General features: G+C 32.8%; 1 protein-coding gene and 1 long non-coding RNA gene across 11 annotated transcripts in view; one reads left to right on the top strand and one right to left on the bottom strand.

Annotated features, from left to right (window-relative positions):
* LOC107993497 (lachesin) overlaps nt 1-5,271 on the top strand; it is a 405,235-nt gene extending 399,964 nt beyond the window's left edge. For 7 of the 10 annotated variants that reach the window (XM_017049938.3, XM_017049936.3, XM_017049941.3 and 4 more), the window contains 2 exons: nt 1,986-2,154; nt 3,015-5,271. In XM_017049938.3, the coding sequence (XP_016905427.1) occupies nt 1,986-2,154; nt 3,015-3,106 (261 nt within the window). In that variant the 3' untranslated portion in view covers nt 3,107-5,271. The remainder of the gene's footprint in view (nt 1-1,985; nt 2,155-3,014) is intronic. The other 3 variants (XM_017049939.3, XM_017049937.3, XM_017049940.3) reach the window with 2 other exon arrangements.
* Nucleotides 5,272-5,867: 596 nt separating this feature from the next.
* The window catches only part of LOC133666203 (uncharacterized), a 28,343-nt gene continuing 10,468 nt past the window's right edge, over nt 5,868-23,742 (bottom strand). Inside the window, exon 2 of the long non-coding RNA XR_009830000.1 lies at nt 5,868-11,298. This is a non-coding gene — a long non-coding RNA (uncharacterized LOC133666203). The remainder of the gene's footprint in view (nt 11,299-23,742) is intronic.

Raw genomic sequence — 23,742 nt, 5'->3', positions numbered from 1 at the left:
CGAATAAAGATTAAAAGATTAAAAAAATATCGATAATTGAAAAGTACTATGCGTAAACATTTTCATCCTATTATAGGAAAATAAAAATACAAAATATTTCTATATCATTAAAAAAAGAATAAATAGTACTTTATATGAATATATAAGTATGAAGATATTTCTCTCGAAAAAAAATGAAAAATCAATCTTTTTGTCACAATCTTTTTGCTCTCATATTTATTCTCGAGGAAAAAGAAATCTGAGAAAAGAATTTTATGGAAAGATGTTCTTTCTTAAGACTATCTTTAAGATGACATGTAAAAAAAGTGCATCGAAGCTGCAGTAGATCATTAATTTAGAAATTCGTCTTGGATCTGATGACATCGCTTTCGGCTCTCTCACAGCAAACGTCAACTCTTGCGACCTCTGTTAAAGAGACACTAGCGAGGAACGCCAAATGGAACAGGCGCAGGATAAACAGAACATTTACAGAGCCCCAACACTACCAGAGCACTGAGTTTGAGCATTTGTGTTTATCTTTCTGAATCTATGTGCACAGAAAAACGTAGAAAGCGAAAACATAACGATCGGAATAAAACTATTACAATAGAAATTTAAAAAATGACGATGAATTACTGTTGGAAGAATTGTGCTCTTCAATATGAAATTTAGATGAGAAAGTGGATCTAAAATTTTAAATAGTTTCTGAAATATTAATGAAAAAACTTTCGATTCTATTAAAAATATGTACAAATTTTATTAATAATAATGTATCTATCCAGATATTATTAAACAATAGCTTCATTGTAACCATCATACCATCATGTCGAGTGGCCAGTGTTTACAATGTCTATCTATTTCAATCTCATATTTATAAGATATCCCATTTATAATCCAGTAAAAATTAGATTAGTTAATTCTTAAGAAATTAAATTCCAATTACAATTAAAAATTCCAATATCAATTAATTAATTTGCGGGTAAAAGTATTCGCTGTATTTTGGGCACTTCGAATAAAAATATGGAAACATTTTAATGGACTTGATTAAATTAAAATTTAAAAGCCTTAATTAAGAAGATCGTCAATATTTGCGATTTATTATGGGAATAAGAAAAGATTTTAAATACGAAGATCGATTCATTAATCATTTGACGATTTTTATAACGAGGACGATTTAATTACTTCATAAATAGAATTCAATGTATAAAACTAAAAGTTTCTTATTAATATCTCTGTTAAAATTCGGTCTTTTTAGAATTTTATCCAAAATTACCAACTATACTATGAAGAAAAACCAATCTCAATCACAGTGTTGGTATGCAAATATACGTGCAAATAAACGTATTTATTTTATAACTTTTATTTTACAATGAAACGTAATTCAATGATACTATTGAAATTTTGAAATCCTGAAATTGATATATAACAGATTGATCAGTAAACAAGAATGTTTCATCCGTTACAATCTACTCCTCTCTATTTATCTAACAAATAAATCAAAATATCCCAAAAAAAGTACATGGATATATCATAAATCACTGGAAGATAATCCTGCTTTTCATGCAAGAAGCAAACAGACAACAAGAGGAAGCTGAACAAATATAAATTGAACGCTATTCTCATAAAGCCTCAAGTTTCACCGTTGGAAAATAGCGACAGTTTAAACTTTACTTATCCCTTCTCGATTAAGAAGTTTCGATAGCATGTAGAAATAAATCGCGCAGGAGAGACGGGGAAAAAATTTTCCCCCGTCTCCCTCCTCCGTAAACGTTCTTTCAATAGCTCACGATGTCTCGATACATTCCCAGAAAGCTTATCTCCCACGTTCCTCGACTAACAATTCCAACTTTCAACTATCGAATAAAAGGGAGGAAGTTGCCACGTAGGTTGCCCCCTCTCTCTTTCTCTCTTTCCTTCGTTTTCTCGTCCGTCTCCTCGTTCCAGGATACGATTCAACCGTTCGTGTTGATCTCGACTCAAAGCTTCCTTTCCGATCTTTGTCGCAGATAATCACCTACGACCCGACCAGAGGCGGTGTATCCGTGGTCACGGAGAAAGGAGACATCACCAGGAGTTTCCTGCTCGTGCAGGAGGCGAAACCATCGGATTCTGGCCGATACACTTGTAATCCAAGCAACGCTCAACCAAAATCAATCACCGTTCACGTATTGAATGGTGAGTGACTTCGACTTAATTAAATAGTTTCCGCTTCGTTATTAAATGGTGGCCAGGGAAAGCTGTTTCATTAGCGGATCGATTTCTCAAAGTGGAAGGAAATTAATAAACGTTCCTGTTTGTGCTCGAAAGGAATGGAATCTTTTTTTCTTCTTCTTCTTCTTCTTCTTTTTCTTCTTCTTTCTCTATTTCTTCTTCTATATCAAGGGAATTAATAAGAAAGGAACGTGGACGAGACGAGACTCTTGAATATTAATTTTAAATAGACGAACGTCAAACCAGGAAAAGAAAGTTAAAGAGAGAAAAGGAGAAAGATCTGCTTTCGACACACGCGTTTAATTAATGAGCTCCTTTTCGATGCGTCGGAATTTCCATGTAAATACGATTCGAAGTCGATGTTCGTACACCTCGATGTGACGCATTGAAATGATTCAATATACAGATACGTGTATATACGTAGAAGATATTAGGTTTAGATAAAATTGAAATATATTCTCATTTTGTAATTCAAGTGATTTGAATATTTGAATGTCTTATGTATCTCTTAAATTTTTAATTTTTTGATCAATTATTATATCAATTATTTTATTAAATTGTTACAAAAATTTTTATAAAAATAAAATGTCAATCAATTTTAAAAGACAGAAGAAATTTCTTTTCTAACTTTGAACAGTTATGAATGACTCAAAATTAAAAAAAAAATTATCAATGTGTTTGTTTCAAAATATTTTCCAACCTATCTCAAAGTTTAAAATCTCGAGGCACGTTACGATCCCGCGCATCTCTAATAATCATGACTTGTTACCTTTGCAAACACAACCGGTACTTTCAGAAAATTTAAGTGTTGTCCTCTGTTTCAGGAGAGTATCCCGCGGCAATGCAGCATGGCGGTCAAGCCAAGCAACCAAGGCTCTACTCCCTCCTCCTCTGCCTGTGTCTGCTACTTTACTAACCGTTTCGTGAAAACGCTGCTCTTCCTTCCCCCTCGTGTGGAGAAACGGCGAACGAGAGAACTTTCGCCGTTTGAAATCCGGCCGTTCGGGGATACGCCTTTGACGTAGAGTGTATACGTGCAACCGGGAATCGTATGGTGGTGCAGTGACTCATAACGAACACGCCAAGACCACAATGCCGGTACATCGATAATAATAGCGTGGACGAGTAAAAAAAAATAGTGTATGTGTCGTTCGAGTGGTCGATACGCGACGATCACGACGATCGAAGTTTCGAATGCTCGAGACGAACTAATGAAAATCGGATCGTGTAACATCCCTGTGAAGATGCTACACGATTATTCAAAAACGCGATGTCGCAAACGCGCGAAAGGGACTGCAATGAGAGGGCGGCGATGCGACAACACGTGAAAACAAAGTGACTGGTAGTAATCACGAACGAATACGCGACACGTTCGACGCGAGAATAACGAATAGAGAAACGATTGAGCTCGATGCGGTTGCGGGAAATCGAGACGAAGAGGAGAAGGAGAAATGGAATGGAAGAAAGAAGACGGAGAACGGAACAAGCATCGGGACAAAGGCCAAGATCAGAGTACAAAGGATCGCCTTTCCTCCGCAATTATTCACCCACGCTGACAGGATGTGTACGAAAGAAGGAAGGCAGAGGGCAAAAACGAGCGAGAAAGAGAAAATGAGGAAAGGATCGATAGGGTAAAAATTGTAATTTTTATCGTGTATTGTCGTCGATGTGTGCGATATTCTCGTTGGCCAATTGGCGATTGTTAAAGACTTAATAATGGAAAAGAACGAGCGTTCGATACGCAGCGCTCGCGAAATCAGGCCTCCATGCCGAATTCGCGGACCACACTCTTACTACACGGAACTCTAATCCTCGTCACGTCGATGTACACGATGCTTTTCGATGGAGACGATATGAGTTCCACGACATATCTCTCGAATAATGAAAGAAATTAGAAAAAAAGAAAAAAAAAAAGAAATAAGAGGATCTCTCTCGAGATAAGAATTCTAGTCATGTAAGAATCGACTTCTCACACACAACGTTTTTTCTAAGGGATGCATCTATTCCGCTTTTTCATTTGCCAACATGATCGTTTTTCCTTCATCTATTTACATCCTCTTTCTCGCTCGGTTGCTTTCAACGCCATCTGGTCACACGTAAGAGGTACTAAATTACGAAACAGGAGCATGATTCACGTGTACATACAGAAATCGGTATATACGATTGACCCCTCGAACATTACGAGATCGAAGATCGCATTCCACGAATATTTCATCATTGTTATTATATCATATAATTATTATCATGTTATCAATGTTATCATCCTATTACATTATATTATTTTATCTCTTTATTATATTATATTATATAATAGAATCTCTATTGTCCGAATTAATTAAGAGAGATAATCATTCAAAGGGATTTTTCGGAACACAGACTTTTCGTTAACGAATTATTCTATGTTTTGAGAAAAATAATTGTAAAATTGAAATAATATAGAATATATAATTATTATAAAATTAATTATTTTAATTTGAAACAAAACTTTTTTAATATATGAAGATACATATACTTTGCGATTAATTTTTCATTTCACTCCTTCTATTTTTTAATACTATTGCGAATATTATATACTTTTATCAATTATAACATTCTCATCGCTCTCGTAATTCTTTAAATATTTCGTTTCAATAGTTATATAGGAGTATATTACGTGCCTAATATCAATTTCAAATTAAATCTTATTTTCATTGTTCATAGAAAGATGTATATTTATATTGTTGTTAATATTATTTATATTAAGATATTCTAGACACTGTACTTTAATATATGCGTTGAATAAAATAATATATATTCATCATTTCTGTGCAATAATTTCAATCATATGTACGAATATATACGATATATATACATAATTGCTCAAGGGGTTAATCGTAATGAATGAATTTCATGGGCTGAACGCAAGCTGAACGAAACTCGACTGCGGCCGAACAATTAATTTGTCACTTATCACCACTCCGATCATAGTATTTACTTTGATTACCGATACGAGCAAAGTTCCACGATATAGCGAACTGTTATGTTTCACAGAAATCGATGAACGGTGTATATAGGATGGAATTAAAACACGTGTAAATGAAATGTTTTTCGTTTTCTTATTACACAAAACGTGGCTGCCATGCTCCCGAAATAAATAACAATTTATTCAATAATTATTAAACGATAGTTTGTTTCATATCGATTATTTTATAATCGCGTTTTTATATATGGAATAATTTTATTGCATACTTGATTTTTTTTTTATTACTTTGATATTTGGATAAAATTATACAGATATATAATTTTATTTTTATATCATGGTTCTGCCATGTATCTTTAAATATATATCGAAATATTATCTCGTTAATTAAATGCACAGTGATGGATGAATTATTTTTTACCGAAAAGTATTCACGAAAGAGAATGTGTAATTTTGTAAATTTATTGAATTTATTGATATGAGTTTCTCTCTTTTTTTTTTTTATTTTTTCTTTTTTTAATACCGTCATTTAGTGGAAATTCTCGAAATGTTGTAATTTATGTCGTAATAATTTCACCAGAATAAATTTGAGGTATTGTGTAGAATATCAAATATAATGCGGAATATTCATGAAACTTTAAACGAGAGTACGAATTTTATTCTCCTCGTGAATATATAAAACGCAGATCGATATCGCGATTACTTTTTTCCTCTATCTTTTTCTTTTCTTTTTTTTTTTTTTTCATTTTTCATAATCAATCCCAACGATGGTTTCCAAATAATCTATTTTAAAATTCGATTACAACGCGCATCTAGAAATAACGAATTACAAACTAATCGAAAATGAAAAAGCGAATTTTCCTCGTTCCTAATTGAAAAAAAAATCGTTGATTATGTCGCAAAAGTTGTTCATCGTCGCATGAAATGAAAAATAATAACTTTTTAAAAATTGGAGAAAAAAAGAAGAAAAGCAATCAAGGAGATAAAAGGTCGAAAGAAAATGAAATGGAATCGATGGAAGATATAAGAGACATTTAAAAACTACTGTGAACTATTTGTCTAATCGATTGGCAAAACGAACAGGATGCAACGCGGTCGAATTAACTTTCGTAATTTGCTCTTTTCACGAGGCTATTCATCATCGCTTGGCAAAAGTTCTACTTCGAAATAGAATTCGGTATAATAGCATCCGTCATAATTCACGCCATTCATGGGATGTAGTTTCTAATAATAAAAAAATTTGTTTAAATCTTCACATAGTAAAATTTATATCAAAAAATGTTGTCGAGCAACTGATGAAATGTTTAACTAACCATGGATTTTTATTCAATTTTTAAATGGAATTCATTTTCGAAAACAACAATTTTGTTGAAATAAAAGTGAAAATTTTAGAATTTTATTTTAAAATTTTATGTAAAAATTAAACTTTTGTTAAAAATTGAAAACAAAATTTGTTTCAAATTAAATATCAATATCGAATTAAAACAATTTTTTTTGGCTTCTGAAATGTGTAACGCTTTAATCGAGATAAACGATTGATCATTTTTTCGTGTAAATAAAAATAAATACGATCATAAAAATCTGTTTTAATAATTTTTAAATCCTAATAAATTTACAATCGATGACGGAAATATTCATGTTCTATATTACAAGGAAATTCGTTTTATCGAAAATTCTGATTTTAAAAATTTGTGTGTATATAGAGAGCATAATGGATTATATATGAAATATCTCTTTGTGGAACAGAAAATTTTTTTGAAAAAATGAAATTAATTTTCAAAAAGTTTTAATATTTTTTTTAATTTTGGAAACAATTTCTATTTTTTACAATAGATAGATTGAGTATTAAAAATTAAATCTTTTTAAAATTTTGCTCTATCATAAAATTATATTAAAAACAATGAAAAGATAAAACTTTGAACGTTGATTTCATTTTCTTGAAATGACGTTCCGAAGAAACAAGAAAAGAATTATCATACGTAATCCATTATACTCTATATAAAGTTTCATTAAAAATAAAAACAATTTTTTAAAAATAAAAATTCAAAAGGATTAAATTTTTGTAACTATATATTCTATAATATACTTATAAATTCAATCGATTCACTGCCAACAATAATAAACAATATTTGAAAGGAAATATTGATATAGAATATACAATATAGCTATTGTTGCAATTATATTTCTATAATTCTATATTTCATCATTTTTAGAAAGATTGTAAGACTTCTTATCCACACATATCAATAATATGGAACAACATTAAATATTAACAAATATTTGAGAAATTGAAGAGATTTCTTCCACGTTAAATCAATGATTTTAATTTTCCATTGCTGTTTAAAGATATATATACATATTTAAAATTTAATACTGCAACTAAAGTTTACAATATTTTGATTATTAATATGGAAAAACGTTCTTCTTTATATTTTTATATATATACTAGCACAATTTTACTATACGAGAATTTTTAAATTGAACTTTCAATTTCATTTTTATAAAGATTGAAAACACGTTTAAGCAAATTTAGACGTTTTAATTTTTGTGTTAATATTATTATTGTTGCAGAAAATAAGGAATAATGTGTAACAACATATATAGAATCCGAGCCGATAATAAATCTCCAATACTTTTACATTTATACACTGCGGGCTTTGTATTGATATTTAGTAAGCTCTTTCTTATTGCAATGGCAGAAACGAACGATTAACCGTAAATTTCATAAAAATGCAAAATAAATTGGGATAACGTTCCTTTAGTACGCTCGTGGAGATCGTTTGTAACATGAGCGTGGAATAATAAATTGGATGCAAATATCTCTTTAAGCGAATACATTAAATTTAATGACGGTTTAATAGGTGAAGAAGCCTCAATAAAACGATCGATTCTTTTTATCGTCAAAACTGAGGGGAACGTTTAGTCGGTTTTCTACCAAACTATGTATTACGAAAACTTAAATTTTCTTAATACGATCTTTTTAATACAAATTTAACCAAAGATTAAGGGAGATTATAATCTCGAAACAAAATTAATGATCAAATTAACACTTGGATATTATTGATTATACGAAATTTCGTTAATGAATTCGAATCGTATTTATATAATATCCAGTATCTGATAAATAGATATACGATTAATAAAAAATTTAAGAGAAACAAGATATGAAAAGGAGGGAGGGATCAAGAAAGCTATGAATAACAAATGAACGGGAACCAAAGCAAATGCTTTAATCCTGGCTAACAGTAACCAAAGTAATATCTACTATCGGGTAAACGTGATTAAAAAACTTTTCCCGGGCTGCAACAACCCCGATTACACGTAAAAACGCTCCCTCCCTCCCGTGTGAGTATAATCTCGTTTTCCGTAGCCATAACTCGAACGAGGATCTCGAGAAAAATTATAATTACTGTTTCCAGTTTTCGATTTTCTCTCTGTATCAAATAACGCCAATTGGTTACACACGATTGTCAAAAACAGGATTCTTTCCACCCTGGAAGAAATCAAGACGATTTCATCGCGAAAGGGAAGGTGGTAGGGAGAAATGAGGTGAAAAAAATAACACGACAGAGAGAAAGAGAGGGGAGGAGAGAGAAAAATAGAGGGAAGAAGAGCAAAGACGTGACGGCGAGTGCAACAACGCCGGCATTCAACGCCCTGCTCCGCCGCCATTTATCAAGCTAAACGCGAGGTGCACCGCATAATGTTCACGCCGAGGTTCTCCACCCTCGGCCCTTGAGTGGAGGCGCCTGCATCGCATACTGTGCCCGTGCATTGCCGCAGAAATTCGCGCTCACACGCGTGAATGTACACGTGCGAGCGTACCCTCTGAGAAACTCTCGAATTACGAATTAAACGCTGACCGAATCGCTCCCTCTCTCCTTTCCTGATCGATCATCCGATCGTTGTATAGAGAAGTTAAGTGGAGTTCAGTGTGCATGCGAAATTTGTTCTTTATTCGAATTTCATGTAGAATGAAATTTTTGGGATTTTTCCGTTTTCAAGAATTCGAGGATTCAGGGATTTAAGAAATGTAAAATTAAGTGTGGTTGATGATGCATGCAACGTTTATCTGGCATGTAGAATGGAAAATGAATGGTTTTTTGAATTTTTAGTTTGAGAAATATCGATCAAATCGTTGCGTTAGTGCTTCGACGCATGCTAACGTGAATGTACTTTATATCTTGATCGTATCTTTGAATTTAAATTTTTCGATTTTCTTTTTCTTTGATATGGAATTAGAACGGAAAATGAATTAATTTTTTTGAATTTTTCATGTTTGAAATTAATTTGTCCATTATATTGTAGTATAATAAAGTTAAGTAGGATTTGCTTGGATGCATGCAACGTGAATATTCTTTATATCTTAGGCTTAAATTAATCTTAAATTTATCCTAGGCTTTGGTTTTTTTTTCTTAATTTGAATTATAATTGTGTTAATATGGTTAGATTAGATTAATGCTTTGATATAGCGTCTTCTTATATCTTGATATCTTAAATATTTTTATTTCAATCGCAATAATCTTTTTAAAAATTTCCTTTTTATAATTGTGTCATTATTTTTTTAAAACTACGACATCATATTGATCATTTTATCATAATTCTAAGTTTTATTATCATAAAAATTGAAGATTTTATAATTATTGACAAATCGTACAAGTTGCAATGTCATCATTGAACGAATCGTAAGATAAAGAAATTCTTGAGAGATGGTTAAAAATAAACAAATGTACAGACGAAAATGCATAAAGTAAAGATGAAACTTGATAAATGCAAAAAAGGACTGCAAAATTAAAATTGAATTTGTTTTCATGTGTTAACGATACTTTAGATTGATATCGCGGGTTATTCTATCTCGAATTAATTCCATCGCTATTAATATAAGATTTATGAAATTACTAAATGTTAAATGACCATAATTCACTAATACCGCTATTCCATTCCACCCGATGCAGTCGTACTTCACTTTCGGATAAACTCGTTACCTCTTGGTACTTGTTAACCGCGTTTAGAGATAATTTATGACTATGAAAATTTATGTCCCACAAAATTATATCTTTGTTACGATGGTTAAAAGGACGACGCGATAAAGTGCAACGTGGTACAATATACAAAAGCTCGTGCCATTATAAAATATTACGTTACGATAAGGAGGCATTATTTTCGTCTCATTGCGTTAGATATAATTTCGCATCAGCTTGGCATAAATTAATAAACAATTATCACAATATTATTCAGTAATATTTTTCCAATAAAGATGTTGTGAAAAATTTTTCATATTTTGTATCAATTAGAAGAACAAAATAATTGTAAGAATTCTTTCTCTTTGTAACGAAATAGAAAGAGATAAATGAATGACAGAGAAACGAAACGATTAGAAACAGGAGAAATATATATCGTTTTCTTTTTCTTTTCATCTCTTCGTTGTTTCAAAACTCGCCCTAATTTAGAATTAGATTTATTTTACTCAAAGATACAATAAGAAATATTTGTCTGTTGGTATTCGATTCCCTAACGAATGTAAGAGATACGTATATATAGGATGTTTCAAAAATGTGGTAACATCGATTAATTGGAGACTTCTGGGATAATTTCGAGCAACATTTTCCTTTCAGAAACTTTCGTTTCAACTTTCTTGACAAGTTATTAATAAAAACGACGCACGCACAATCGCTTATCAAACGTGTCGTTAACGTTGAATACGTCGAGCCACTGTTTCTTTGTTAATAATTTAACAACCAAAATAACGCATACAAAAAAAAGAAACTTTGAAAAAAAATGAAAAATCGGGGACAAACATGTGAAAAGACACATTCAAGACGTCCAAAGAGCGATACATCTCTGGTTTCTTCATTTAACAACGGTCAGTACGCGATATTCGCCTCGATTCACGAGCGTCGTAATAAAAATTCATAGAATTTTCTCCCGAGTTTGAATTATGAATACCAACGTTTTAATCATCCCCGTTTCCCGGATACCAAAAAAAAAAAAAAAAGAAATAGTATCACACCACGATCACGATAAATCTGTGTATCACACGAACGCATTTAAAGTTTCGTGTAATCTCTAGGTTGCACGGGATGCAGCAGCAGGTGTAGATTATATTGAAAGCAGCGGGTATTGTTGTTTCCATGGTCGTGCCTGTAACACTAAAAAAATAACATTTATTCCTACCGACGAATAAATACCGAGGAAAAAAGGTGGATGGAAAACCAGGAGAAAGAAAGGAAAAAAGGAAAAAATACGAAAGGACAGCTGGATAAATAAGATAATGTGAAGGAGACCGACTTTATTGACCGTCTCTCATTAACGTGATATTAACTGGATACATTACTTACGAGGGTTGAAGACAAAAGAACGACACCATTTTTGTCTCTTGTGTTAATAGTTGATGATATTCTTTCGTTTTTTTCTTTTTTTGTTTCTTCAATATATATTTAATAATAATTATATTATTATAACATTTATCGATAGATTTTAACCCTCGTAAAATTTTAAACATTTGATTAAAGTAATATTTGTACAATAAATTGAAGATTATAATATAAGAATTTTTTTAGATCTCTTAAAAACCAAAAAAAAAAAGAACAGAGCAGAAAATGAAAATTGCAGATATATAGATATGTAAATCATATAAATTGATATATCGTTATTAACAGTGAAAAGTTAATGTTTTATGAGAAATAGAAAATTAAAAATTAGGAATTTTTTTCGATTTTTTGTTTCTATTTGTTGCTCGTAATAAAAAGAAATCAAAATTTTTCAATTGATCACAACGTAATCAATTCTTCTGAGATGGCTCCTCGAAAAATATGACATTAAGAAAATCAAGTTACATTATATAAAATACGAATATTATTTTAATTTTTCACGCATTAGAATTCATTTCGCGTAAATTGAAACGAAAATATCGATCACTAAGAAGAACAATTTTTTGACGATTCGAACCACGTTGTAAAATGTTTTCGTTCCATATTGAAATATTTCGTTTTTTATCGCTTATTTTTCCATTTCTCTTTTATTTCCTTTCTTCTTCCTTGCGTTTTTCTTTTTTATTTTTTTTAATTTTTTTAGAAAACTAAAAACGAAGAGTAAGCGACCCAGATTAAAAGTGAACTGAAAATCAAAAAGATTCGAAAATGTTTTACAAAGAAAGCGTAGGTAAAGGTGAAGAAAAAAAGGAATATAGGAAAATGAGAAGACGTCTGGTCCACGGAAAGAAAGATATCACTCGTCTTGCTTAACGATCATATCTACATCGCATTCATTTATTCGTCGAGAAATGAAGTCACCATTAAAAAATATGCATATAATATATAGTATATACTACATATTTATCTGTCTTTTGTTAAAATCTGAAAAATAACCACGAATAATGTTGAAGATCTGTAAATTACATTCATATATGCCTCAGATCGCCAAATGTTTTTTTCCATAAAGATTAATATGCAAAACGTAACAAAGAAATGTTATAAACAATGAGACACGTTGTTACGAAATATAATTCCAGCGTAAAAAGATCATATTCCACGATGAAATCATAAATGACAGCGTAACAGTATACCATCATCGTAAAACGGGTATTAAATTGTCACTTTCATTATAAGCGGTAACTAATAATTACAGATTTAATCTTGTTACGCGTATCTGACATAAAGAACGATATGTATCAGATGATGCCATGCTTCATATCGATAATGCCTTAATTCCGATGGATGTATGCAATTTCATTTCGTATTAATTGGCAATTAATTTCAAATTTGTAATTTCGAATAATTACATCTATTTCATAATAGAATACGTGTGTAAAATCGATGGATTTTCTTTTTCTTTTTATTCGACAAAAATTCTTATTATTCGTTAAATCAATTAAAACATGTACAATTTCCAATTATGGACTCTTTAAAAGATATGAATTTTTTATAGATGATTAATATCAATTTTCTCTTGCGAATAGATCCATCTATCGTGATTATTGATTCGATTCGTTCTTCTCAAATAAAAACTGCAATAATCGATAGATTAATACGGAAAATGCATTTTCTATTTTTTTAAAACATTTTTATTTTAAACGTATTTTATTTAATGAAATGATAATTTATTTTATGAAATACATGGAATAAAAAAAGTCGTTATGAAAAGAACCGTAAACAAAATGGTAGCAGTTAAGAAAGAAAATTCGATATGAAAATTTTCTGTAAAGCATGCAGCAATCTAATTTTCATATTTTTGATGCATATATTTGTTTGAAATGGATGGCTATTTATGAACTGACTTGATTACAATTTGCAGCTTCGATTTTCGTAACAAAAGTAACTAAATTAGAGCTGTCATTTGCATAATATAATACACGATGAATTTTCTCCGAAATTTACGAAAAATGTTGCGGAGAATGTTATTAAGGATTCAAAGAAGAACACTTTGATACATCGTGATTATTTAATCTCGTAAATACTTTATTTATTTACTTTAAAAAATCTAAAGAAATACCACAAAATATACTCTAACAACGTTTTAAACGTCTGATCATAAACGTCTTTAACTACTTACCCTCTCTACTTACCCTCAAAAATTTTATCATTACAATATTCTTCTTCTACGTGAATCGAAAAGAGCCTTATATATAAAAACGAAAGAAAGACAGCAAAGACAATCGAGCCTCGGTTGAAAAGGGATAAATTATACCTAACTCAGAAACGCATTTATCATCCTTATGATGTAGATGGTGCACTTTTTCCTATACATACATTTTTGGTTTTGCAATTCCAATAGGATAAATAAGGGTGTGCCAAATGTGTCGTTGCAAGCTGAATTAGGTATTCACCGCGACACGCGACCGACCAAGAGAAATCTACATGCCGTTTTTTATAAGGTTGGCGTATCGTGGATCGAATAGAGAAAACAACCGTGGAGATTCGTCAAACATAGCCGTATCGAGTTTACCAAGCCGAGCGTCGAGAGCGATTAGCCTGTTTCATTTCGTGAATTTACAATGGCGAGAACCGTTCTCCAAATCGAATATATCCTCACGTGATGATTCAAACGTCCAATCCTCGTGTTTCGTGAACGATATCCTACTCTACTCTGCTCTATGTTTTTACTGGCTCGTTATTAACATTTTTGTACGAAAACTTATATTCTATATTTAATAAATGTGTAAATCGATGAAGCGATCGCGGTAATCGAGCGAGAATAACAACAACACGTTCGTAAAACGAGGGACGAGAAAGCGTTTCTGACGCAGCGGTAACGCGAACGACTGTATACGAAAAAAGAAAAAAAACAACAATTCGAAACAATTTACGTTGCGCGAAAATGGAACAGCAATGGTGAGAGAGATGATGTGCGTAATGGATCAACGGCTGGCCGATGTAATTCTTTTCATAATTTCGCTAATCGTCGTGGGTATGCTGTGCACCGAAGTGTTGTCAACTTTTCCACTCGTTTGAAAAAAAAAGCAAGTGCATCAGGGAACGAAATCAGGCTATCGAAGATAAAAATGTATACAGAGATTTTGATAAATTTATGCGAAATCCGTTAATTCGGAGAATGATATTAAATTCGTTTAATAGACGCGTTAAGTAATTAGAAATTATTTTCTTAAATATGTATAATAATGGAGAAATGAGCAAGTAAGAAATATAATAAAACGCGTTAAAACGTGCTCGAATATTCAATTAATATGTGATATATTATGCAAAACGTGTGTTAAATTGTACGAGATACTTACCATATTCGCAATGACATGTTATGTAAAACATGTGTGTTAAATTATGCAAAATATAAATACAATCACGCAAAGTGGACAAAGTTTCGAAATTATGTATAAAGTAATAAGAAAAAAGTAGCAATTTTCAGAAAATAGAGGAAACCGTGTCGTTGAAAAGTTTCTTTCTCTCGGTCGAGAGAGTTCAAAATGTCTATAGTGTTAAAACAATACAGAAATTATGAATGGGCTGCGACCCAGTAACCCAGGTCGCTAATCTATTTTTTCCTGTAAATACTGCTACGCTTTTTCCAGAAATTACGTTTGTCTCTTATCTGGAATTTGTGATAGATCAGGGAGACAAGGCACGAACAAGAAGATACGTAAGACACAAAGATAATTGAAAATTATAACGGTGATTTCTTTTACACAACGATATCTTAGAAATTAAAAAACAATCGTTTATTAATTGAAAATTATCGGTTTCAAAGTTATAGCAGTTTGCATTTTTTCTAATTTTCATTCATTGATCAATAATTAAGAAACAAATATAAAAATACAATTATTATTTTTTTCGATTTTGATTCGAAGAATCAAATCCCATAAATTTTTTAATGAAGAAATATAAATTTTATTTTTTGCATTCTGATGATTTTATTTTGTAAATAAATATGGAAATGCGTCTATTAAACGAGAAATATTGTAATTAAGAAAACTTTGTTTCGTGGCAAGACAATTCGCCAATTCTGGCCGATTTATATCGACGAGTTTTCAAACTAGTCTTACTAATTCGACGATGATTAACGATCAATATACCTCGAATATGTAAATATGTATGAAAATACCGTTTAGTTGGCTTGGACAATATTCTAACGAGGACAACATGTTGCATGGCAATTACGATTCATTTTGTATGATACGCTGTACAATGTATATTTTGACCAACCGACGACAGTGGTTATTGTACTAATCGAGCGGAAGGATAATATTCGAGAGAATTCGGCGTGAACCTTAAAAAAAAAAAAAAAAAAAAAGAATTAAAAATGGAAGAAAACACCTATCAACGTCGAAAAAAGATTAATGGTTGCGTCATCTCGTAATATAATCACGATACACATGTAACATAAGAGCTCTGGTAGTTTGATAAATCGAGTGTAAAAGAATCTACACGTATTATATCGATATGCGTAAAACTGTACACCCATAAATTAATTATAAAACACAACATTACTGTCGTTGTAACGTTATCGCCTAGTCAGTGTAAAAAAAAATCAAAACGGGGGAAAAAGAAAAAAGAAAACAAAAAAATGAAAAATATTTAATTGGAAATCGTGTCGAGAAGCGAGGGAGAATTGTGAATATATATATATATATATATATAAAGATATGTATATTTACCTGTATATCAATATCGTTTCGATAATTATTTACAAAAAGGTACCACCCTCAAATCTTGATGATTTTTTGTATTGTCAAGATCATCACTCTGAGTCGTGTTCTCACGATTTTAACGATCGTTGTTCGTTAAAATGTTACGAACAAAAAATTTCTTCGAAGCAATTGAGGTTATATCGGGTAAAGTTAGTTTTAAGCAAATCATTGAACGAATTTTTATTTAATTTTCATTTGAAATCGAACAATCAATGAAATTAATCGATATCGAACGAATATTTATTTCATAGTTTATAATAGATTTAGATTAGATTAATAACCTTTTAATAAACAATGATCCAACCTAACCTAACTTCTCCGTTTTTGTTAATAATATTTTGAATAAAAAAAAAATGACTGCCAAGTAAAACCTTCGCAATACTATTCAATGTGATGATTTTACAGCATATTAAAAAGTCATCGACATCGGGAAGTGATATCTTTTTTATATCACGCGTGTGTGTACGTGTGTGTGCGCGCGAGTATGTGTATAATTCATTCTCCTTCGAGAGGAAACGCGAAACGAAGGAAACAGAGGGGAGGAAAAGAGATTTGAGTGGAGGAAGGCGAATATCTGTGATCGTGGATTTCGTAAATCCTTCGCGAAGCTTTCAAAGAAGGGTAGAGAGGAGGGTGAAACCAAAAATATCCAAAACCAAAAATATCCTCGTTTGTGTTTCCCATCCACGGAAGAAAAATGTTCACGATTCTCGTTCCCCTTGCTCTTCCACGCGCTTCCAAGTACGCGTATATATCATTTTCTCGCGTCGATGCACGAAAAAAGAAAGAAAAAATTATTTTCCCTCCAATTTAAAACGGAACGGAATTCCGTTCTGTTTAGAGGAAAATTAAATTCGAATGTTCCCCGCCTTCGAATACTCCCCATGCTCTCCATTAAATTGTTGTACAATTTCTGGATTACCAGAGATTGGTGTCGCGACGTTTTCTGCTTTCCTTTTTTTTTTCCTTTTTCTTCTTTTTTTTCTACGAGGGAAAACAAACGAGCGCGTCGAGCGAGATAGAAGAGGACGAGAGGACGACGCGCGCTTCGAGCGAGAACGGTCGCGTGTAAATAGTCGTTAGAGCTGACGTTTTTTTCCTTTTTTTTCTTTTCCTCGTCGAGACGAGCGGCACGAAGGAAAGATAAAACGTGGCGCGGGAACGTTTGTATCGAAGGAGGGAAAGGATTGCGTTCAAGATGGAGAGAAAAAAGATTCCTCGGTTTTCGTGGGAATAACGATGAATAATCGCGCGATGAAAACGGGAATTAAATCGTAAAGTTTTCCCCGCGATGCCCCCCTCCTTAGAATGGATTTCTAATTGTGAATATCCGAGGAAGTGGAGGAAAGCTGGTTGGATAGTGAAAAGTGAAGTTTATTCGAGAAATTAAGAGGCTTGATTGGGCCAGATCATAAAGATAAAGAAAATGGAGAGAAATTGAGAAAGGGATAATGGGAAAGAGTAGAGAAACGAAGGGAACAAGAGGGGAAGAGAATAAAATATAGAAAGGAAAACAAGTATTTTGCTGTTCGACGTGATTCGTGCGAAATTGGCTTTGCAAAAACTTTTTCAATGATTCTTTTTAATTTAGCGTTATGCTCAAAATTTCTCAAGAAGCGCTGCGTTTTCTTACAATCGAAAAAAATAAGTTTTGATTGCCCAAATTGTCGTTATTTGAAATATAAGTGAGAATGTTTCTAGTTTTAAATTTTAAAGTAGCATTAAAATACATATTTTTATTTATTTTTGCTACAAAAAATTCAGAGTTCAATAAAAGTCAATACAGATAAACGTAATACGAACCGCAAGTGATCGATGCTATTTTCGTCGATCTGTGATCGTTACATTAATTTTCACGTTGATTTATAACGAAAATAAAATTTAACTCGATTACTCGAAACGATTCTTACAATACGACCGTAATATTAACATCAATTTCACTCGCAATTATCCATCCTCGACATCGAAACGCTTTCGAGAAAAACATTGTTCATTCGTAGATGCCAGAGAGATATCGATCTCGTTCGCTTCGCTTTAAACTCACCGATTTTCGCGTGTCGTTTGTCACAATCCCTTCTCGCCTCCCCTTTATCATCACATTTCATCGACCTGACGTTCGATGCGTGCGGTCCTACGCTCCTTTGTACGCTCGTCAGCCCGAATGGGCGCCCCTCCACCTTTCGAAAATCATTTTGATTAGCAAAGCGGGGATTTACGAAGCGCAATACAACTCGATATCGGTGGAATATCGAAACACGTACCGCCTTTGAAACCGTGCATTCGAAGTTTCGTCCAGCGGTGCGACAACACCGACTGTTCGACCTGTGTATATGTATACCTTGAATAAACCAATAAATCGAATAAAGAGCGACCGCGTATGTATGAATTTCGTCCGGTTGCGCCAGTTCATTCCGTGTGATTCGTATTCGAGCGTGTATGAGAGAGACAGAGATAGAGAGAATGGTGAAAGCGGAGGACGGAGAGAGAGAGAGAGAGAGAGCGTGTACGAATGCGAGAATGTAAATACCGTCGAATCAAGTTCAATTTATTCGATCGAAACGAGCGTTCACTTGAAATTGTAACGAAAGAGAAAACGTGTGCGAGTTATTATATTTAAAGAGATAGAGAAAGGGAGAGAGAGAGAGAGAGAGAGAGGATATAAAAGGTGATCGATTCACTTGTATATCTACATTTATATTTTTAAGTTGACACCATTTTGACTGCCAATCTAGGGACACGGCGATTAATATGGGAGGGGAAAAAAAAGAAGAAAAGAAAAAAAGGACGAATCTGTTTTACATCCAACGGAGAAAAGAAACTCCTTTTGCGTTCTCAGACGCGCCGTACCACTCATAGATAGGCTAAAAATATACTTATTAAGTGTTTCGTCTAGCCTACGATGTATATTGTATCTATAATCAGAAATAAATTATCGATCGTAAAGTTGCATCGCATTCTCGATGTTTCGTCGGATTTAATAAATTTTCACGCGACAGCATGTTAAGCGATATTGAAATTTTCAGCGATCCCTTCCTCGAGCCTGTACGGGATAAAATGTCATTATTCACGAGACAAAGGTGGATAAAGGTAAGAAGGTGAATATCGAAACAATGTTGACTTTAATAAATTGTAGCAGGTAAATGGCTATTACAGAAGAAAGTTTAAAGGTAAATTAAACTATTTCTCTCCGATATAAATATTTTTCTATTATAAAAATGGCGATAGTATTATATAATAAAATCGAAATTCGTTCACGTCTCTTAGGTACACAGATATTGATGTGTTATTAAATTAAATTTATCTACTCTTCGTTTTCTAATTTATAAATTAAATCAGTGATTGAACGAAAAGTTTCGAATGTTAAAATTGAAAAAAAGAAATATTAGAAATAGAAAATTAAATAAGGCTTGCCGAAAAATTTTGTATATTTTTGCTTTTGAATCGAATGAAAGGATATAAAAAATAAAAATAGAAAAAAAATCTATCGTTTTGTGCCATCATATAGTATTTGAATACACCTCTTTATATTTTTATCCATCCATAGAACTATTTTGAATTCCATCCATTGTACGCAACATCGAATATCCAACCAGTGAAATTTCTACAATTGATTTTATTCTTCGGAAACTTTTTTTTTTTTTAAATTTAAAAGTTTCATCGAAACGAGAAACATTCATAGATATAAAAAAACACTCTTTAAAAATGTTTAAAAACAAACAAACTTAACTTTTTCCAATATTTCCAACGTTTTCATAACATAATTCTATTATATCGAATCCTCCGTAATGTCTTCAAGTCACAGAAATACCTGTAATGAAAATCAGTCGAAAAGTTTTTTAAATCATTTAATGTTTCGTACAGGATGTATATACAAATTATGGAAAAACGGTCCAAAGGGTACAGGCCTAATTAAAGTTGACAGAACTACAAAGCTTGATAGGTGGGCAACGGTTCTGCCCTGTTGAAGGATAAACGTTAAACACGCGACATACGAATTTGCATGGACGATGCATTATCTACACGTGTAACGCGACATTCCCACCCCTCGATTACCGAACCCAAGCCTGGTCGCAATTAGACCACCTGCGGTTTGGCCTCAGCTGATCTTCGCGATTATCTCCTCTACCCCATCGAGCACCCCTAAAACTTTCAATTTGTCTTCAAGTGGTGATTTCTAGTTCATTCGTTACGTGGTGCAAGGCATAAAGTAAGTATATACGTTATTACGAAGAAATCGTGAGAACAGATTCATGTTGGAAGTACGTAACGCGGTTCAGAAATAAGTAGCCAAACTTTTGATCAATCAAATATTTTTTTCAGGTTCGTTTTACGTGGAGTATTTATTTATTATTATCAGAGCATTATAAAAATGTTTCAAGTTTGTTTAAATTAAATTTGTTAGGAACGTTTTAATTTCAATATGTAAAATATATTTATAATAGAGTGTTATAGAAATTTTTTAAATTTATTACAGATATATGTGAATTCATGAAATAATAATTTAATTTTTTAATATTATCAAAATATCAAGTTATTATCATTGAATTATATTATCAGTTTAAATGTTTTAATTATTCGTTAAAGCAATTATTAATCTTATTAACATTTTATGAAATTGGAATTGCAACGAGTAAAAATTTTCCTCTTCCAGTGATTAAGCATTTCTACAAAATTTTTAGTGCTACTCATAGTCGAAAAACATTGGCGTAATTACGCAAATTACGTAAAAATTGTATTTCTCAGGCAAGTGTATTCCGTCTCTTGAAGAAATGATACCACAAGTGTTTTAAGAACCTTCTAAGCTTGCAAAATGGAAGGGAAAAAAATCATTTGTCCAGTTTTCTTCGTTGATAGAACAAAGGGACTCAAAGAAACGTAGAGAAATCTTGGAAGACAATGAAGAAACGGCAGTTGTCTCTGAGCCGCGGGCGAAAGAAGACTTCGTCATAGAACGGAAACTTGTGCGACGAATCTCTGTGGAAAATTTGTTATCACCTTTATCTCACTCGAATTTCCGAAAGAAAAGAGTTATACAAGGCATTCAAGGATAACATTCATACGAATAATTATAAAGAAAATAATCATATTCGGGATTATTCAATTACGATACATTAATAACTATTTACACGGACGAAATGAATTGTCAGTGAAAACGTGTCATTAGCAAAATTATTAATTATTAGTCATCGGCGATAAAGTTGGGCAAATTGTAATCATAATTGTGACTAGTGATTAATGACTTTATGAATTATATATAAAATTAACTGATGATTAATGATTATAAATAAATAGCGTGATCATGATTAATGATTAATAATTGAAATTTTTATTAAGATGAATAATGAATACCGACTAATGATTAGTTGTAATGATATGATTAATGACTGGCCGGTAATCATAACTAATGATTAAATACGTAATCGGAAATTTAAATACGACCGATGACTAAAAATGACTGTATAAATTAAAACAAGTATTCGAAATTGCAATATCACATCGAACAAAGTGAAGGATGAATTATTATTCCAATTTACATGTAAAAGTTGGACGTAAATCCAGGATAGACGGATGATTAATTATTTATTATGATTAACGACTGATCAGTGACAAACTAAATAATACCACATGATCACATTCAATCGGAATATCAATCATTTTCGATCATTACTTTATTTATGCCCCACTCTTAGATTATTCAAAAATAATCTTTTAAATAGACAACGCATAAACGAAAGATAAGCAACAAGGGTGAAAATATTATAAATAATCATAGCTCTCAGAAAGATTTTCAGAACCCTTGTCCCAAACAACAAAATCCCTTTCTTCGCCAAGAGAAAGGAAAAGTAAAAGAAAAAATAAAATTTGTAAGGGGCGATGAAATTCCAAATACAAACAAAATTTTAAAGCATCCGTATGATGTAACGTGACGAAGAATTTGTCAAGGATGACGCCGTTCAACGTGTAATTCTCGCCGAGGTCGCGGTTAAGTTGGTGGCATCTATCTCTTGAAAAGGGGAAAGGGATTTGGAGAGAAAGAGGGATGCTCGTCAAAGAACCTGTACACTGGCTGTTATTCAGGTATCGGTAGGAGGACGGATAAGGGGTGAGCCTGGCGCAGCGCGCGCTTTCTGTGGTATTGATTACAGCCTCCTATCCAGGTGCACAAGCAGGGTCAAATCTACCCCTCTCCCCGCCTCCACCCTCCTCCCTCCCTTTCCCATCTCCTCTTCCCCATCCAACGATCCCCTCCCCGCTTCCACCCTCTATCTCATTTCTACCCTCCTATTTTTTTTCTCCTTTCCACCCTTCTGCCCCGTTTCGCTACTCACCGTCACTTCCTGCTGGCATATTTCTTTCCCCGCAAGCTGGCTCACCTGTGAGCCAAGCAGAATAACTGGGGAACAATCGCATTAACATATCGTTCCTCGTGATTCCGCCAGTGAAACGAGAAGCGTAGTGGAGGGAAGGGAAGAAGTTGCGGCTCGTTTTCGAATTATTTGGAGACAACCGGTTTAATAAGACGGATCGTCGCGTTTTTTAAGAGCGTGATCCTGTTTATTGTGATCGAACGAGATAAATGGGGAGAACGGGGAAAAGGAGAAAGATTTCAAAAGAGAGCGGTTTTCTAATTGCAGGTATGCATCGTGGTCGTTTTTATCCGAATAAATTCATGTAGGGGGAGACACGTTTACACGAACGAAGATGCATGTGCATCCGGTCCATCGGTTGACTCGTTTTCGAAGCCGTTAGTCAGGCGAACAGACAGAGGTCGAGTCAATCGATTCGTCCTCGTTCCATTTGCGAATTCACTTGAATCCCCGTGGAATCGATCAACGCCTTCGACTTGACACATCGGACCACCTCGTACAATTGAAACGAGAGAAACCACTGACAAATCGTGTCCCTTCCCTCTGATGGATTAACGCAATGGAAAAATGAAAAAGTAGTATTAATATTTTCCAAGATTTTGTTCTTTTCGAAACTTCGCAATGGAATGATATGTAAAATTATAATTTTCGATTTCGTCGTATAAACGACACGTTTGATCACTTTGATTACTTACATAAGCAGCACACGTTGCACATTTGGCAAACAATTTAAAAAACGATTAATCCGATTCGAGCGAGTAAATACAAGTTATTTGCATTTCGACATTTGAAGTAAATCATTTATCATAAATCAATAGCGAATAGTATTATTTCGTAGGAATTAAACAAACAAAGCGCGTTAACAACCAATAAAGAGCTTACATCAAATCGTACACCGTAACCGTATACACGTAATAACGAGATGTAGGCAATATTACAAATCGTGCCCGCGTATTATAAACATACAGATAATCGATAATAACATCGCGCTGCGAAGCACGCCCGATATCGATGTCCGCGTTACAATTTCGCGATTGGACTCGAGGCTTTCGTGCCTCGTGCAAATTCGTGCCGTTCTTTCATAGATC

Source organism: Apis cerana, linkage group LG6 (assembly GCF_029169275.1).
Source record: "Apis cerana isolate GH-2021 linkage group LG6, AcerK_1.0, whole genome shotgun sequence".
Classification (NCBI taxonomy): Eukaryota; Metazoa; Arthropoda; class Insecta; order Hymenoptera; family Apidae; genus Apis; species Apis cerana.
Note: the sequence above shows the minus strand (reverse complement) of the source record. Positions and strands in the feature narration are given on the sequence as shown.